We start from the raw sequence: 18,408 nt of genomic DNA on the forward strand, positions 1-18,408 counted from the left end.
GGGGGGACCCGAATTCGTATGTGAGAGCTTGAGACCAGGACTAGTCTGGGAGACCGACTCTTGGATCCGAGGAAGGAAGAATCAGACTCCTGAGTCGGAGGGAGGAGGGAAATAGGAGTCTGGACACTGCTCTGAGTGAGAGGATTCGGAATTCAGACTTCTCTGTACTGAATGAGGCGGCTATGGGGTCGGGCTTCTAGGTTCTAAGTTTATTTTTATTTGTTTATTTTTGAGACGGAGTTTCCGTCTTGTAGCCCATGCTGGAGTGCAATGGCGCGATCTTGGCCCACTGCAACCTCCGCTTCCCGGGTTCAAGCGATTCTCCTACCTCAGCCTCCCGAGTAGCTGGGATTACAGGCGTTAGCCACCACGCCCGGATAATTTTTGTATTTTTAGTAGAGACTGGGTTTCACCATGTTGGTCAGGCTGGTCTTGAACTCCTGATATCAGATGATCCGCCTGCTTCGGCCTCCCAAAGTGCTGGGATTACAGATGTGAGCCACCGCGCCTGGCCTATTTTTATTTTTTTAGAGGCGGGGCCTCCCTATATTGCCTAGGCTGGCTTCTAACTTCTAGGCTCAAGCGATCCTTCCGCCTCAGTCTCCCGAGTGGGACTACGGTGTGCGCCACTGCATCCCGTCTGGTTCTAAATTTAGGGGGGCCTAGAGGATCTGGATTCTGAGAGCCCCAGAATGTGGGCAGCACAACATCCAGCAAGTCGTGCTCACTCCGCCGGACTACAATTCCCTTGCGTCTGTTCTGCCTGGCGCCTCTTACGTCACCTCCTGTTCCGCCACCCTTTCCGCGCGCGCGCAGGGCACTGTGGGGCGTCATCGCGGGCTACCGCGGCCCCGCCCACTTCACCTCTCACCCCATTAGCTGTCCCCGCGCGACAGAGGCGGTGCGCGGACTACGCCTCCCGGCGTGCATCGCGCGGACCCCGCCCCATGTGTCCCATTGGCTTCTGGGAAACCGAGTCCGGTTGCCTTCCCGCCGGCCTTCACGTCGCCGTGCTCGGTACTTGAAATCCCGGCAAGCTCGGCGGCGCTTTAGCTCCGCCTCTCTCCTCCTTTGCTCACGACCCCGCCCCAGCCCGCCCCGCCCCGCGCCGGGGCCGGAGCCGCAGCCCGAGCGGCGGGGTAAGATGGCGGCGGCAGTCCGGGCCGCGGGGCTCGGGCCTATTGGGGTGGGCGGGGCGGAGTTGGGTCGCTAGTTGTCCCGGGGTCCTCCCCACAAGCCACGGGTCCTGGAGGGCTTCTCGGGGCGGTCTCGGGCCCGGCAGCTGCGGCGAAACCTGGCGCCGAGAGGGGGGCCTTCTCAGGGCCCCGGGACGCATCCGTGGGTTCCTGGGGGCGTCTATGGGGCGTCTCCGAGAGGACTTGGGGCGTCTCTGGGCCTACACCGAGCCTAAGGCCTGCCCTCCATCACACAGCTGGCCTGGATCGTGTCTGTAGACACTGTAGATTGTGTTTATGGGCTGACCGGAGGCTAGGGTCTGGTTAGAGGGTTCTGGGGCCATCTTGAGATCTTGAGATATGTCCCAGGGGTGAAGGAGGGTCTGCAAGACCTGAAGAGTATCTTCAGAGCCATCTAGAGCGCCTGGGGTATGTCTTTTAGGGCTGGAAAGTGTCTGCATGGGCTGGCCTGAGGATGCAACTGGTCTGCATAAGTCTGGGGCCATTTATCAGGCCTAGAAGAAGCGTTCAAGGGCTAAGAAGTCATTTAGGGCCCCCTAGGGGGTTGGGTTATGCCCACCAGGGAAGGGCGCCAAATATTGAGATGTACTGAGGGTCTGGGGTCTCCAAGGTATGGGTAGTGTCTAATAATGGGTGACAGGAGGCTGGGGGCAGTTAGAAGGACCTGGAACCATCTAGATGGCTTTAATGTGACTGCAGGAATGCAGTTTTGATGCCTGGAGCAAATTCGAATGCCTTTGGGGTCAGAGCAGCTTGTGGCGAATAATAATACGGAAAGAGAATGAGGAAATTTTGCCCAGCTTAGATATACTTGCCCTTCAGACAGTAATTCAAATGAAAAATGTTTTAAGATTCTGCATTACCCTGGGGGTTATTGAGAGAGTTAGAATTAATCTACATTAGTCTGGAAGAGTCTGGAGGGTCATCTAGACCCACTGTTACAGTGCTTTTCAAGGGGAAACCTGGGCCATGTTGACCGTGATCTGCATTAAGATACATTTTTTCACTGAGACCTGGTACAGACAGTCATAATGTATTTAACATTATATAACATAATGTATTAACATTAACCTTCCACGAATTGACATTTCCACTTACTACTTGTGCTGTGTTGCGAAGAACTATTTTGTTCTATTTACTTTTTAAAACAAGCTATTTGTGAAGCACTAAACTGGTATATGACCCTGTTGTTGGGGAAACCACTGATCCAGACAGGACCTAGCAGTATCTGCAGAGCATTCTTCTGTTCAGAAGATCTCAGTAGCTGAGGGTGTGTCTGCGAAGCCTGGTGCTTTCTAAATGAGCAAGCAAGCATCTTTGTATACTGCAGAGGGTTTGGGGATCCCTCAGCCTGTAGTTAGCAGATGTTGATTAAGCTTCTGATATGTGACAGTCACTGTTGTAGGTAGCATGTGCTTCCCCGGGAGGTGCTGGAGAGCAGTTCCAGGGCCAGGAACTGGGGCTGAGCTTATTGAGTATTGGTGAAAGAGGCTGGGATGTAATAGACTATCAGGGTTGGGTGTGTCTTAGGAAGTTAGGAATTAGGTGGAGCTGGGAGGCTGAATATGGAGGCTTGGCATGGTTTGAAAATCTATATGGGATCTAGAACAGGACCAGGGTCTTGTCTTTGCAGGCATGCTGTGGGGGAAGCGAGGAGACAGATGTAGGGGAAACCTGGGCGTTAAGGGCTAATAGTGTCATTCCTGTTCATCCGTATTGAGCACTTGAGGTGCTCTAAATGTGTGGCAGAAGTCAGGCTTTGAATATTCACAGCCGTTCTCTGAGATAGATGCTCCTATTTCGTGCATTTACAATTAAGCATACTGAGTTGTGGGTTAGGGATTTTGAAGCTTTCTAGGAATTTTGAGATTGGATATTGTCTTATGAGTAGCAGATTTGACAGTCATGGGGAAGCTTACAGCTGAAATATTCATATTTTTCTGAAGCCCTAATCAAGACATCCACCTGTTTGATGGATGATCTTTCAACTGCCTGACTGGGGAATCATATCAAAGAATTTCCATGACATTGCAAAGGCTTTGTGCAGATGGCGATAGGTAAATGCCTCCTGTGAAGTTTTCCTTCGGCATGTCTTTCTGAAGTTTAGCGTTTTCATTTTAAAAATGGCATACTGGTTTTGCAGATCACTCAATGAAGTTTCCAACTTAGGTGTATAAATACAATTTGGGGGTGGTCCTCACCATCGAGGACAGTTGATGCTCTAGGAAGCTGTGTGGTGTTTAAGGCATGGTGTTGAATATTGCCCAGCACATTGGCCTTGGGAAAGGTGGGTTTATAGGACTGTGGAACACACCCTTTGAAATCACAGTGCAGCACACACAAAAAACCTTGGTGTTGGCTTTGCCTCTTAGGAGGCCAGGGAATGAGGTCTTGAAGTTTGGATAGGTTGTTGGGGAAGCTGCGGGAATTGAGGAGTGAGATGTTAAAAGCGGAGGCCAGGGAGGCCTCCCTTTGACATAAGAGGCACCTGAAACCCAGAAAAAAAGGAAGAGAATTGGTCCTAGTCCCTGGGGTGTCTGTGCTGGGTCCAGCGCACACCCAAGCACAGGGTGGAGTGGGAGGAGGTGGTGGAGAGGAGGGGTGCCAGAGGGGATGCTGAGGGAGATAGTGTGGGGCCCTTGAGGTCTTCATGTCTATCCTCTACTTCCATCCTTTCTCCCGGGACCTCCACTCCAAACTCTCCCCCCTGGACCCCCAGGTGACCATGGAGGAAGAAGATGAGTCTCGAGGGAAGACAGAGGAGTCGGGCGAGGATCGGGGCGATGGTCCGCCAGACAGAGACCCCACGCTTTCTCCTTCTGCCTTTATCCTGGTGAGGCTGCTGGGCTCCTGGCACTGAGGGATGGAGGAGCTGGGCATCCACACTCCAGGGGCCTGACTCCGGGGCCTGAGGCAGGGGCGCTGGACTCTTGGCTCCCATGAAGCACTTGAGTCTGGCTGTCAGTGTCTGGGATGTCTGTCTCCCAAGGGGCAGAGGTTGCAAAGCATCTGCCTGGGTCCTCTGACGGTTGGTTCTTCCCCCCTTCCCCAGCGAGCCATCCAGCAGGCTGTGGGAAGCTCCCTGCAGGGGGACCTGCCCAATGATAAAGGTATGGCGGCTTCCGGTTCCTTTTAGCCCCTGCCCCCTCTCTGCATTCTTTATCCTAATGTCATTCATACAAGCTTTTCTGAAGCCTCCTGGGTGCCACCCTTGTGCTGGCATGGGGAGCCAAAAATGGGCAGACACCCTGTAGCTGCCTTGGAAGGGCCTAGTGTGCAGTGGAAGGGAGACAGGCACAGTGCTGGGAGAGGGCAGGAGGCCCACTTGAGCTAGCATGGTGGGAGACGGGTCAGGGCACCTTCCCAGAGCAGGGACAGTGAACGGCTCTCTAAGGACCTAGAAGAGTCTAAGGACCTAGGATTAGAGGGAAGCCTGATCAGCTGCAGCAGGCCTACAGCACGGGTGCAGCGGCGAGGGGCTGCGCTGGGCTTCCTTGGGGCTGGCATGCAGGAGGGTGTGAGTGGGGTGGGGGGAGGCAGGAGAGGTCTGTGGGGACTGGATCCCAGCAAGGCCTGAATGCCAGGTTGAGGTGTCTGAGGGCAGACAGGAGGACGAATGGCTGAGCGTCGGAGCCTCTGAAGTGGGTGCTGGGAAGTCCTCCTGGGAGGCGGCGCATGGAGGCCTGGAGAGCATGCGGGAGGCTGGTTCCGCTGTCAGGAACTAGATCAAGCTCCTCTTTCCTCTACCCCGCAAGTCTCTGCAGCAAGTCCCCTGTGTCCAATCCCCCATGCAAATCTCTCACCAGATGGCTCTCGGTGTCATGGCCTTCGATGGCGGCGCTGCCGGAGTCCACGGTCAGAGCCCCGTTCCCAGGAATCAGGGGGCACTGACACGGCTACTGTGAGTAAGAAGAGGGGGCTGGGGGCCTGACTCACGGGTATCAGGGAGGAAGGGATGGGGGCCTGAGTCTGGGGGAATGGGGTTTGGGGACCTGGACTCCTGGCTCTGCGATGCTGACCAGGGGCAATGTTGGAGAGTCTGGGGGCCTGATCTGTGGGCCTGAGCTTTCAGTGTTGATGGCAGTCAGGCTATAGGAATTAGATCCTCAGTTTTCTTGGGGATCTTAGATGTCTGGGTTCCTGAGAGGTTAGGGAGTGGGGAAGCAGGATTTGCCAGTCTTCATGTGACCAGGGACGGCGTAGAGCCTCTCTGGCCTCTTCCAGGTGTTGGACATGGCCACGGACAGCTTCCTCGCAGGGCTGGTGAGTGTCCTGGATCCCCCGGATACCTGGGTTCCCAGCCGCCTGGACCTGCGGCCTGGCGAGTGAGTAGCTGGGCAGCTGGAGTGGGAGAGGCCTCAGCGTGAGAACCAGAAGCACCCCTGAGGCTCACCCACCCCTTCCGCCTTGCAGAAGTGAGGACATGCTGGAGCTGGTGGCTGAGGTCCGAATCGGGGACAGAGATCCCATCCCTCTGCCTGTGCCCAGCCTGCTGCCCCGTCTCAGGGCCTGGAGGACGGGCAAAACGGGTATGTGGGGCCAGGGCAGAGCTGGGCAGGTGGTCGTGGAGTTGTGTGGGGATCGGCTGTTTTTGGTAGTGATGGTAGCGGTGATCATGTTATTTAGACAAAACCTTTCCCTTCTCTTCATATTAGACGTGATTAAGGCTGTAGGCGCATACAGATGTACATAAAGTAAAAACTGATGTGCTGGGGCTATGTGGGAGTGGTCAGCGTGTGTGACAACTGGTTTCGGCACGCTAAGTATTAGTGTCACTGCACTGGGCGTTCATCTCCCCAGGAGGGGGACTCTTCGAATCTCTATCTTCAGAGAAGCAGACAGCCTGAAAAAGGGCAGGCACTTGCCCAAGGGCGCACAGCCAGATGCTCCGTGGGGTGCCTGGGTCTTGAGCCCTGGTGTGTCTGAGTCTGAAGCCCAAGTTTTTGATGTCTGAGATGTGCGCTGCCCAAGGAGGAATCTCTTCCTCCAACCCCACACACAACGGTAACCCTGTGAGCCCTTTAGACCAAGCGCGAACGCACATCTCAGTTGCAAGGAGGACTTGTTACTATGCACATCACTGGGCCCACTCCCAGGAGTTCTGATTCTGCAGGTCTGGGGTGGGACCTGGGAATTTTCATTTTAAACAATACATGCTGCTGAGCCCTGGACTCTGTTGAGAACCCTGGGTTTAGGCCTTCCTTCTACGTGAACATCTGTATTTGGAGGAGGGGTTGGAGGGAGAGGAGAAGAAGGTGCAGTCAGCTATGGGCACCAGCTGTGAGCCGTGAGCACCAGTTCTGTGGTAGAGCAGGCACACCACTCTGTGCCAGGTCATGTTTACCTTGTTTACCTTGTTTCGCTGTGTCGCCCAGGCTGGAGTGCAGTGGCATAATCTCAGCTCACTGCAACCTCCACTTCCCGAGTACAAGCGATTCTCCTGCCTCAGCCTCCTGAGTAGCTGGGACTACAAGGTGCGTGCCACCACACCCAGCTAATTTTCGTAGTTTTAGTAGAGATGGGGTTTCACCATGCTGGCCAGGATGGCCTTGATCTCTTGACCTCAAGTGATCCACCCGCCTCAGCCTCCCACAGTGCTGGGATTACAGGCGTGAGCCACTGTGCCCTGCTACCTTGTTTGTTTTTTTTGAGACAGGGTCTCACTGCGTCCCCCAGGCTAGAGTGCAGTGGCACAGTCACAGCTCACTGCAGCCTCAAATTCCCGGGCTCAAGTTATCCTGTTGTCTCAGTCTCTGGAGTAGCTGGGACTACAGGTGCATGCCACCATGCCTGGCTAGTTTTTTTTTTTTTCTTTTTTCTTTTTTTGAGATGGAGTCTTGCTGTGTCACCTAGGCCGGACTGCAGTAGTGGGGTCTAGTCTCTCTGCAACCTCCGTCTCCCGGGTTCAGGTGATTCTCTCCTGCCTCAGCCTCCTGAGTAGCAGGGATTATAGGTGCGCGTGCTACCACATTGAGCTAATTTTTGTATTTTTAGTAGAGGTGGGGTTTCACTGTGTTGGCCAGGCTGGTCTCAAACTCCTGACCTGAAGTGATCCGCCTGCCTCAACCTCCCAAACTGCTGGGATTATGGGCGTCAGCCACCACGCCCAGCCTTTATTTTTTATTTTTTTTAAAATTTTAATAGAGATGAGGTCTTGATATGTTGCCCAGGCTGGTCTTAAACTCCAGAGCTCAAGCAGTCCTCCTGCCTTGGCCTCTCAAACTGCTGAGATCACAGGCATGAGCCACCATGCCTGCCACACACACCCCCCTTTTTTTTTTAACAGCTGGAAATGATTTATCCATTAAGTACAGCGATATGGTGCCTAGGACTTATGACATTCTTAGGGGCCCACAAAAGTGTTTCAATTTCTTTAAAATCAGAAGCTGTAGGGCTGGGCATGGTGGCTCACGCCTGTAATCCCAGCACTTCGGGAGGCCAATGTGAGCGGATCATGAGGTCAAGAGATTGAGACCATCCTGGCCAACATGGTGAAACCCTGTCTCCATTAAAAATACAAAAATTAGCTGGGCATGGTGGCACATGCCTCTAGTCCCAGCTACTCGGGAGGCTGAGGCAGGAGAATCGCTTGAACTCAGGAGATGGAGGTTGCAGTGAGCTGAGATCGTGCCACTGCACTCCAGCCTGGGTAACAGAGTGAGACTCCCTCTCAAAAAAAAAAAAAAAAAAAAAATCAGAAGCTGCAGAGCATAAGTAAACAAATGGGTCAGGCAACGTTCCCCTAAAACTTGATTTAGGAAAACAGGTGGTATGCTGGATTTGACCCCTGGGCCTTAAGAGTGATAAGGGTGTATCCGGAAGCTAATAGTAGTTGTTTTCAGGGAGACTCTGAGGTTATGTTTTCTTTGCTTATTCCAGGTAGCTTTAAAAAGAAAAGAAAGTTCACCCATAATCCTATCCCATACAGAAATTTATATAAAGCTGTGGATCTCGCGTATTTGCAGAGCGCTCTAGTCTGTGGAGAGTATTTTGTGCTTAAGGTGCTGGGAATAGCAATGAGGCTAGGAAAAGCTGAGGCTCAGACTGTCCTCACCCAGCAGCAGGTGCAGCCTGGCTCTTTCTGCGCACTCATCTATTCCTCCGCACTCATCTATTCCTCCGCTTATCCTGGGAAGTAAATGCTGTCATCATCACCCCTGCTTCATCTTCCCCTAAGCCCTTGGCAGCTGAGGGACCGTACACTCCACTCATTGATATTTTTCTTGTTTGTTTTTGAGATGAAGTTTTGCTCTTGTTGCCCAGGTTGGAGTGCAGTGGTGCGATCTCGGCTCACTGCAACCTCTGCCTCCCGGTTTCGAGTGATTCTCCTGCCTCAGCCTCCCGAGTAGTTGGGATTACAGGCATGTGCCACCACACCCGGCTAATTTGGTATTTTTAGTAGAGATGGGCTTTCTCCATGTTGGTCAGGCTGGTCTCGAACTCCCAACCTCAGGTGATCCATCCACCTCGGCCTCCCAAAGTTCTGGGATTACAGGCATGAGCCACCCCACCCGGCCATAAAGGGTGTTGGATGAATGAACATACCCCCATTTTATAGATGAGGAAACTGAAGTAAGACACATTGATCCACTTGCCTGTGGTCACGTGGCTGGTGAGGGCCAGCCCCTGGATCAAGGGGTGGCTCTGGTGCTGCCCTCTTGACCCCTCTCTTTCCCTGGCACTGTCCTCACACCACTCTGCTGGCATCCTTGCCTGTGGTGTGGCCTCTGTCAGCCATCTCCATCGTGTGACTGTGGCATCATGACTGTAGTACTTAGCACAGTGCAGCGGGCTCTTCGGGGGCGAATGAGGTGACATACGAAGCACCATGCCTGGTTTGGAGGAAGAGGCAAACCTTTGTCATTGCCACTGTCACTGATCAGTGGTGTCTCTGAGTCCTGAGCAGATGTAATTCCTTGGGTGGGGACTCAGCACAGAGTGAAGAGCTTGAGGTGAAGACCAGCCTTCCTGGGCTCCCCAGCTCTGCCATTTCCTGGCTCTGCACTGGAATCTCACCCTCTACCAAACGGGAGAAACTCCCGCAAGAGGCAGCTGGCGCAGCAGGCCGGAGCTTGTTTTTGTCTTGGAGGGGGACTTAGGTTTGAATCCCAGCTCTCCCCCTGCAGCCTGTTTTCCTGTTTCTTCTCCACCCAGGATGGAGTGTGGTGTTGTGGTCATAGCTCACTGCAGCCTCCACCTCCTCCTGGGATGGGTCGCCAGCACTGGTCAAGATAGTCCTAGTTTCAAGGCCAGGGTACATTGCCCAGGGTCAGGCCAGTGCTGTCTCAGGATATGGGAGTGCAGGTTCGGGGCCGCACTGACTGAGTTTACACCCTGACTGCTGCCTCCTCTCTGTGTGCCCTTGGGGAGGATACTGCAGCCCTCTGCCTCAGTTTCCTCCTGTGACCTTTGGGTTAAGAACCATGGTGTGCAGTTGTTGGGAGCATCCTACGGCTGGCTCCTGTGAAGCACTTGGGGCTTCCTGGGCAGGACCTGGTGGCCCAGGGAGTGTCCACGGCTGGGCCAGCAAGCAGGCACCAGGAGGGAGGCAAAGGCCCTGACCGCCTCTCTCTCCCTGTTCCTTTGCAGTTTCTCCACAGTCGAACTCCTCTAGGCCCACCTGTGCCCGTCACCTCACCTTGGGCACGGGAGACGGGGGCCCTGCCCCACCCCCTGCCCCCTCCTCTGCATCCTCCTCCCCTTCCCCTTCTCCCTCATCTTCCTCCCCTTCCCCTCCCCCACCCCCACCGCCCCCTGCACCCCCAGCCCCACCTGCCCCCCGATTCGATATCTATGACCCCTTCCACCCCACCGACGAGGCCTACTCTCCACCGCCTGCTCCGGAGCAAAAGTACGACCCTTTCGAGCCCACCGGCTCCAACCCCAGCTCATCAGCCGGGACCCCCTCACCTGAGGAGGAAGAGGAGGAGGAAGAGGAAGAAGAAGAGGAAGAGGAAGACGAGGAGGAGGAGGAAGGCCTGTCCCAGAGCATCAGCCGCATCTCGGAGACCCTGGCTGGCATCTACGATGACAACAGCCTGAGCCAGGACTTCCCAGGTGACGAGAGCCCCCGCCCGGACCCGCAGCCCGCACAGCCAACTCCGGCCCCTGGAACGCCGCCCCAGGTGGACTCCACCCGGGCTGATGGAGCCATGCGCCGGCGGGTCTTCGTGGTGGGGACCGAGGCAGAGGCCTGTCGGGAAGGCAAGGTCTCGGTGGAGGTGGTGACCGCTGGTGGAGCCGCCCTCCCGCCGCCCCTGCTGCCGCCCGGCGACTCGGAGATCGAGGAAGGGGAGATCGTCCAGCCGGAGGAGGAGCCCAGGCTGGCGCTGTCCCTCTTCCGCCCCGGCGGCCGGGCCGCCCGGCCTCCACCGGCCGCCTCGGCCACCCCCACGGCCCAGCCCCTTCCCCAGCCTCCCGCTCCCCGGGCCCCCGAGGGGGACGACTTCTTGTCCCTGCATGCGGAGTCGGACGGCGAGGGCGCCCTGCAGGTGGACCTGGGGGAGCCGGCTCCCGCGCCGCCCGCCGCCGACTCGCGCTGGGGCGGCCTGGACCTGCGCCGCAAGATCCTGACCCAGCGGCGGGAGCGCTACCGCCAGCGCTCGCCCTCCCCGGCGCCCGCGCCCGCCCCGGCCGCCGCTGCTGGTCCGCCCACGCGCAAGAAGTCCAGGCGGGAACGCAAGCGCAGCGGCGAGGCCAAGGAGGCCGCCTCGTCCTCGTCGGGCACCCAGCCCGCGCCGCCCGCCCCGGCCTCGCCCTGGGACTCCAAGAAGCACCGCTCGCGGGACCGCAAGCCCGGCTCCCACGCCTCGTCGTCCGCCCGCCGCCGCTCCCGCTCCCGCTCCACCCGCCGCCGCTCGCGCAGCACCGACCGCCGCCGCGGGGGCAGCCGCAGGTCGCGGTCCCGGGAGAAGCGGCGACGGCGGCGGCGCTCCGCCTCCCCGCCCCCGGCCACCTCCTCATCGTCGTCCTCGAGGCGCGAGCGGCACCGCGGGAAACACCGGGACGGTGGCGGCAGCAAGAAGAAGAAGAAGCGGTCGCGGTCCCGGGGTGAGAAGCGGTCTGGGGATGGCAGCGAGAAGGCCCCGGCGCCCGCCCCGCCGCCCTCCGGCTCCACCTCGTGTGGTGACCGCGACAGCCGTCGCCGGGGGGCCGTGCCACCCTCCATCCAGGACCTCACGGACCACGACCTCTTCGCCATCAAGCGGACCATCACGGTGGGCCGGCTTGACAAGTCTGACCCCCGAGGACCCTCTCCTGCTCCGGCCTCCTCACCTAAGCGGGAGGTCCTGTACGACTCCGAGGGACTGAGCGGCGAGGAGCGGGGCGGCAAGAGCAGCCAGAAGGATCGGCGCCGCTCGGGGGCCGCCTCCTCCTCCTCCTCTTCCCGGGAGAAGGGGTCTCGTCGGAAGGCGCTGGACGGGGGTGACCGGGATCGGGACAGGGACAGAGATAGGGACAGGGACAGGTCATCCAAGAAGGCCCGGCCCCCCAAGGAGTCGGCGCCTTCCTCAGGGCCCCCGCCAAAGCCACCAGTCAGCAGCGGCTCAGGCTCTTCATCCTCGTCGTCCTCCTGTTCTTCCCGGAAGGTGAAGCTGCAGTCCAAGGTGGCGGTGCTGATCCGCGAGGGTGTCAGCAGCACCACCCCGGCCAAGGATGCCGCGTCAGCCGGCCTGGGCTCCATTGGCGTCAAATTCAGCCGTGACCGCGAGAGTCGCTCCCCCTTCCTCAAACCTGACGAGCGGGCCCCCACTGAGATGGCCAAAGCAGCTCCGGGCAGCACCAAGCCCAAAAAGACCAAGGTCAAGGCCAAGGCAGGGGCCAAGAAAACCAAGGGGACCAAGGGAAAGACCAAGCCATCCAAGACCAGGAAAAAGGTCCGCAGCGGAGGTGGCAGCGGGGGCAGTGGTGGCCCGGTGTCGCTGAAGAAGTCCAAGGCGGATAGCTGCAGCCAGGCGGCAGGCACCAAAGGGGCGGAGGAGACTTCCTGGTCCGGGGAGGAGCGGGCAGCCAAGGTTCCTAGCACCCCGCCCCCCAAGGCAGCCCCACCACCCCCTGCCCTCACTCCGGACTCGCAGACTGTGGACAGCAGCTGCAAGACACCTGAGGTCTCCTTCCTGCCCGAGGAGGCCACTGAGGAGGCTGGGGTCCGAGGTGGGGCGGAGGAGGAGGAGGAGGAAGAAGAGGAGGAGGAGGAAGAGGAAGAGGAGGAGGAGCAGCAGCCTGCTACCACCACGGCCACCAGCACTGCTGCAGCCGCCCCAAGCACTGCCCCCAGCGCGGGGTCCACAGCCGGTGACTCGGGGGCGGAGGACGGGCCAGCTTCCCGTGTCTCCCAGCTGCCCACGCTGCCCCCGCCCATGCCCTGGAATCTGCCAGCTGGTGTGGACTGCACCACCAGCGGCGTCCTGGCCTGTGAGTGTCCCCTGGGGGAGGGTGGTGCTGGGGCAGGTGAGACAGGATGGGGACTGGAGGGTACAGACTTAGAGGCAGTGGGGTGCCCTGGCAGGGAGAGGTTTATAGGGACATAGACTGGGAGGGTGGGGGTGAGTAAAGGCCAGCCAGGCTCTAGGTGCTCTAGGTGCCTGGGTGTACTGGGAGAGAGGGGCCGGTGAGAGCAGGTGGTGGCCAGCACAGACTGGAGTGGTGGGCTGGGTTCTGGGATTCCCCTAGACGGGGAGTAGGAGAGAGGGACCAGAAAGAATGGCTTGAGCAGGGCATCGTATTCCTTACGGATGGCGGTTGCCTCTACCAGACTGCAGAGGTGGGGAGAGAGGTTGGGACTGGCCACAGCGGGTCAGGAGGCAGAATCTCACTCCTGCCACTGTCTCATCACTGCATGACCCTGGCCAACCCCGCACCCACACACCTGGAGTCCCAAGAACATTCGTGGTATGGGCTGTCCTCTCATTGGCCAAGGCCCCCTTTTCCCAGTTCTGAGCGTGAGACTTTGTGGCTGTTCTGGGGCCAAGGGCAGGAGATGACAGCAGGTGTCCAGGTGAGGTTCACCAGCTCCTGTCTTGTCACCTCTCCCATCTTCATGTTGTCATCTCTCCGCCTCCTGCAGTGACTGCACTTCTCTTCAAGATGGAAGAAGCCAACCTGGCAAGCCGAGCGAAGGCCCAGGAGCTGATCCAGGCCACCAACCAGGTGGGCTCCCCTGGGGGAGAGTCCCTGCCACCCCTTCTTTTGTCCATTGCCTCGGGTTAGGAGAGGAACCGCAGGCCTGGCAGCTCTGGGGCAAGGTATCGGCCTGAAGAGGAGCCTGTTGCCTCAGCTGTGGGGAAGTCAGCGTGGGAACAGTGGGGTGCACGTCCCCTCTTCCCCTCCACCTCCCTTTACTCATCACCCCTCTGTCCTCTTCCCACAGATCCTCAGCCACAGAAAGCCACCCTCAAGTCTGGGGGTGACCCCAGCTCCTGTGCCCACCTCTTTGGGTCTGCCCCCTGGCCCCTCCAGCTACCTGCTTCCTGGCAGCCTCCCTCTGGGGGGCTGCGGTTCGACCCCCCCCACCCCCACCGGGCTGGCTGCCACGTCTGACAAGAGAGAGGGCAGCAGCAGCTCTGAGGGCCGTGGGGACACAGATAAGGTGAGCTGGCCTGGGGAGAGGTGGGGCGGTGCTGACAGTTCTGTAGAGAATATGGACAGGAACTGAGACACGGGGGCCCAAGGAGAAAGGGAGACTGAGGCAGGGAGACAGGGCCGTAGAGACCAAAGTCATGGAACCATAAGGAACTCCACTTTGCTGGAATGGGTGAGCAGGAAATGCGTTGGGCGTGTCCAAAGGAAAATCGCCTCTGTGCGTGTGTGGGGCTGTGTGCGTACACACCACATATACACACCCTGGAAGAGACGCCCCGCGCTGCAGCCCACCCCTTGATTATCTGTTGCTCGCGCTGTCTCCGTCTCTGTGAGTGGGGGAGGGTGGTTTCCAAATGAAAACTCAAGAACCTGTTTGTAGATGAAGCGGGGGAGAATGGGTGCTAGGCAGACAGTAATGTAGGTTCTTACTCAGCTGCTCTGGCCGGCTCCTACTCCTGGGCTCTGGGGCTGTTTCTCTCTTGGTCAGGTCTAGATGTGGGTTTTTGTTTTTGTTTTTCTTTGAGATGGAGTCTTGCTCTGTCACCCGGTCTGGAGTGCAATGGTGCCATCTCGGCTCACTGCAGCCTCCGCCTCCAGGGTTCGAGTGATTCTCCTACCTCAGCCTCCCGAGTAGCTGGGATGACAGGCACCCGCCACCACACCCAGCTAATTTTTGTATTTTTAGTAGAGACGGGATTTCACCATGTTGGCCAGGCTGGTCTTGACTCCTGACCTCAGGTGATCTGCCAGCCTCGGCCTCCCAAAGTGCTGGGATTACAGGTGTGAGCCACCGTGCCCCGGCCTTGGTTGGTTTGTTTTTGAGACAGGGTCTCGCTTTGTCACCCAAGCTGGCATGCAGTGGCACAGTCACAGCTCACTGTAGCCTCAGCCTTGATCTCTCGGGCTCAAGGGATCCTCCTACGTCAGCATCCTGTGTAGCTAGGACTACAGGCACGCGCCACCATGCCCAGCTCATTTCTTAATTTTTTGTAGAGTTGGGGTCTCACTATGTTGCCCAGGCTGGTCTCAAACTCCTGAGCTCAGGTGATTCTCCCACCTCAGCCTCCCAAAGTGCTGGGATTATAGGCATGAGCCACTGCACCCAGCCTAGATGTGTTTTCTTACAGTCTAGTAGCCCATAGCCAGACGGTGACGTTGGCCACCCTTACACAGCTGTGTACCGTGCCAGATAAAGCTGTATAAACCCCATTAAACATTCCATGTGAGCCGCAGAGGCGGGGCTGCAGTTTAGTCGGTCACTTGTCCGTAGCTTGTGCCTTGCGCTGCAGGACTCGGACGGTGAGGACCCCCTGGTCTACAGTGGCCCTTGCTCTGCCCTGGTCTGTGCTCTGCCCTTTGCCCCACTTTGCCCATCCGAGATGGGTGTTGGGGAGCAGCGTCTCTCTAGAGACCCACATCCTGTGGGGCCAGGCAAGCCTGAGAAGTCCCTCCAGGGCAGCCTGTGTCTCTTCTGGCCACAGAGTTGCCCTAACAGCTCAGTAGCTCGTCAGACAGTGTCACTGATGTTGCTCCTGGAGTCGGCTAGCCATGGTGCCCTGCCCTTCCCAGGACTCAGTTTACCTGCCCCTACTTTGATAGTCACCTGGCTTGGGAGGGCAGCCTCTCCAAGGGTGGTGCCAAGGGACTGTCCCTTGTGCCTGCAGAAGGCCTGTTCTTCTCTGGTCCCACGAGGCTCTCTGGCTAGAGGTTTCCTGTCTGCTTTTGCAAGGATTCTGCCTGAGGCCAGGGCTGCAGCTGCTGCCCCGAGCCTGCGGCTGCGGGATCTCCTAGCTTGCTGGCCACAGGCGGGAAGAGCCTTGCCTCGGAGGCTCTCTGCCCTGTCCCTGTTGCGTCCTCCCCTTTTCATCCCATGGCCATCCCCCTTGGAACAGGCACAGCTCCCCTGGATTGAGTCTTTGCTCTGTACCCAGCCTGTGCCATGTCCTCCATGTGTGTCGCTGTAGTCCTGCCCATAGGTGCTGTCCCCGTTTTACAAATGAGCCACAAAGGTGGCCAGGCACGGTGACTCATGCCTGTAATTCCAACACTTCGCAAGGCCGAGGCGGGTGAATCGCTTGAGCCCAGGAGTTCAAGATCAGCTTGGGCAACATAGTGAGACCCAGTCGCCACAAAAAGTACAAGAATTAGCCAGGCGTGGGGGTGGCACATCTAGTCCCAGCTATTCAGGAGGCTGAGGTGGGAAGATCGCTTTAGCCCAGGAGACCAGGGGTACAGTGAGCAGTGATTGTGCCACTGCACTCCAGCCTGCATGACAGTGAGAGACCCTGTCTCAAAAACAAAGAAACAAAAAAGGAGCCACAAAAAGGTTTGGCTGAGCATCCCAGGGGTCAGAGACAGGGAGTGGCAGACCAGGCTTCTGATACAAATGGGCTCAAGGTCAGTCCCCACCCCCACTCCCCAGTGCCCCTCACCCCTAGCCACCCCCTCCATCCCCTGGGTGACCAGAGCAGTACTGTAAAAACCTAAACTGAGTCCTCCCCGCTCCCGCGGTGAAAAGCCCTGTGCAATTTTCTACAGCCCCGCCTCTAGAGTCTGATTCAAAACCAGCTGCAATTTCTTGGCCAATGCCTGTCTTCTCATCAGACTGAACTTTGTGAGGGCAGGCGACACACATGTCCTGGTCCCGGCCAGGCCTGGAGCAGCCCAGGGTTCGGCCTGGAGGAGATGTTCAGTGACATGCAGAGGCCCAGGCCTGGCCTTTGGTCCCGGGCACCTGCAGCAGAGGGCGCATGGGACAGACCCTCAGCAGGACTCCCAGCCTGAGAGCAGCCGGACGGCCAGAGAGGTTAGGCTGGCAGCAGAGGCGAGTGGAGGTGGAGGTTCCGCAGGTACTCACTGGCCCTTGCTGTGTCTTCCCCCGCTGTCGCCACCCCACCAGTATCTGAAGAAGCTGCACACGCAGGAGCGGGCGGTGGAGGAGGTGAAGCTGGCCATCAAGCCGTACTATCAGAAGAAGGACATCACCAAGGAGGAGTACAAGGACATCCTGAGGAAGGCCGTCCACAAGGTGGGCACCCGGAGAGAGGGGCAGACACAGGCCGGGGAGAGAACGAGCTGGAGGGACAGATGTGTGCAGACAGGTGGACGCGGATGGGAGACGGGGAGGAGGTCAGTCTGGGAGGTGAGGAGGGTGACAGGATTTTCTCAAGGCCACCTGGGCCTGTTCCGCTGGCCCTGGGGCACCCATCGTCTAGGGGGACAGAGGGACTTTGGCCTGGTTATTGGGGAAGCTCCTCCTACCGCAGTTCCAAGCTGCGCCCAACAGTCCGGGGTGGATGGGGCCCCGGGAGCCTGGTGGTGACTCCAACTGTCCCCGGCCCCCCAGATCTGCCACAGCAAAAGTGGGGAAATCAACCCAGTGAAGGTGAGCAACCTGGTGCGGGCCTACGTCCAGCGCTACCGCTACTTCCGCAAGCATGGTCGCAAGCCAGGGGACCCCCCAGGGCCCCCACGGCCGCCCAAGGAGCCAGGGCCCCCGGACAAGGGTGGCCCGGGCCTGCCCCTGCCCCCTCTCTGAGAGCCCTGGCCAGCTCTTCGCCCCTCACCTCTTTGAAACTCTGGACGTATTTATGGCTCCACCTCCCCACCTCCCTCCCCCGTCAGTGGGATGACTGGGGGAGGGTTGCTGCAGGGAAGAGGAGAGCCCCCTGCCCTGCCCTGCCCCGTGCCCACCTCCCTTGCCCCCAAGCCTGTCCCCAGTGCCCCTCCCTTCTGTTTGTGCCCCTCTCCCCAATTTCATTAAAGATTTCATGAAACATTACCCGAGCCCCATGGTTCTAACCCTTTGTTTTCGGAGACAAATTTGCCAGAGGGTTGGGGAGGGACCCCCAGGAGGCTGAGGATGGGAGACAGAGACCAGACTGTGACTTGGGGAAGCTGCCTCCCCTGGGCCTCAGTTTTCTTATCTGTGTAGTGAGTGTTGTGATGATTGAACAAGACACAGGTGGAGCACTTAGCACAGTCTCTGGCTGGGAGTGAGCTGCTCACAGGGAGGCAGGGGCCAGACCCCACCTGATCAGCATCTTCCCAGCTCGGCTCCTGGGTGCCATGTGTCTGCCTTGGAATTGCTCCCAGAGCAGGATCTGTGTTCCCCATTGAGTTGGCTTCTCTTTTCAGCAGCCCCGTGAAGCTGGGGTGATCTCATCCACTGTCCTGAGAGGGAAACTGAGGCACAGAGCAGCAAGGGCCGAAGGGTGAGTCAGGGCTGCGCTGGCTTCTGCCAGTTTCATCACCCAGAACTGCGGCCCAATCAGGAGAGGTGACAGTGCCCAGGGTCACCAGGCAGGCAGGCTTTGCAGGCTCCAGGGTGGCCGCAGAGCCCCTTTACCAAGGCCCCCTCCAGCCCCACGTAGAGGGGAGCCTGAGGCCTGGAAGGAGAAGGGCCATTTGCCCAAACTGTTCATAGGCAAGGCAGGGGGCCTGGGTTCTGGCTAGTCTTTGTGTTTCCTACTCTGTGACCTTTGCGCCTCTCCCAGCCTGTGTCTTGGTCTACAACACGGGGACAGCCATCACCCACCAGGTCCCTGGGCAGAAGTGAGGAGGTGTCAGCTGCCCCCTGCAGTGCTTGGTCTTCATGCATTGAGCACCTGAGTTGTACATAGCTGCACAG

The 18,408-nt window shown here is 58.3% G+C and overlaps 1 protein-coding gene across 2 annotated transcripts; it reads left to right on the forward strand.

The window, feature by feature from the left end:
- Positions 1 to 1,000: 1,000 nt before the first annotated feature.
- On the forward strand, positions 1,001 to 17,559 carry SCAF1 (SR-related CTD associated factor 1). 2 transcript variants are annotated; one of them, XM_034946529.3, is made up of 11 exons: positions 1,001 to 1,139; positions 3,916 to 4,029; positions 4,249 to 4,306; positions 5,003 to 5,097; positions 5,421 to 5,521; positions 5,610 to 5,725; positions 9,786 to 12,611; positions 13,264 to 13,346; positions 13,567 to 13,785; positions 16,678 to 16,806; positions 17,125 to 17,559. In XM_034946529.3, the coding sequence occupies exons 2-11, from the start codon at positions 3,922 to 3,924 to the stop codon at positions 17,314 to 17,316; spliced, it is 3,927 nt and encodes a 1,308-aa protein (XP_034802420.2). In that variant the 5' UTR covers positions 1,001 to 1,139; positions 3,916 to 3,921; the 3' UTR covers positions 17,317 to 17,559. The 2 variants fall into 2 exon arrangements, with proteins under 2 accessions (XP_034802420.2, XP_034802421.2); XM_034946530.3 differs by having other exon boundaries at positions 1,125 to 1,604.
- Positions 17,560 to 18,408: the final 849 nt, after the last annotated feature.

The sequence above is a fragment of the Pan paniscus genome, chromosome 20 (assembly GCF_029289425.2).
Source record: "Pan paniscus chromosome 20, NHGRI_mPanPan1-v2.0_pri, whole genome shotgun sequence".
Classification (NCBI taxonomy): Eukaryota; Metazoa; Chordata; class Mammalia; order Primates; family Hominidae; genus Pan; species Pan paniscus.

Bases quoted from the DNA above. Each gene is read 5' to 3' on its own strand.
- SCAF1 (XM_034946529.3), top strand. From the start codon at position 3,922: ATGGAGGAAGAAGATGAGTCTCGAGGGAAGACAGAGGAGTCGGGCGAG. The intron at 4,307-5,002 runs GTATGGCGGCTT...ATCTCTCACCAG, and splicing joins GGACCTGCCCAATGATAAAG to ATGGCTCTCGGTGTCATGGC. The intron at 16,807-17,124 runs GTGGGCACCCGG...CCGGCCCCCCAG, and splicing joins TGAGGAAGGCCGTCCACAAG to ATCTGCCACAGCAAAAGTGG.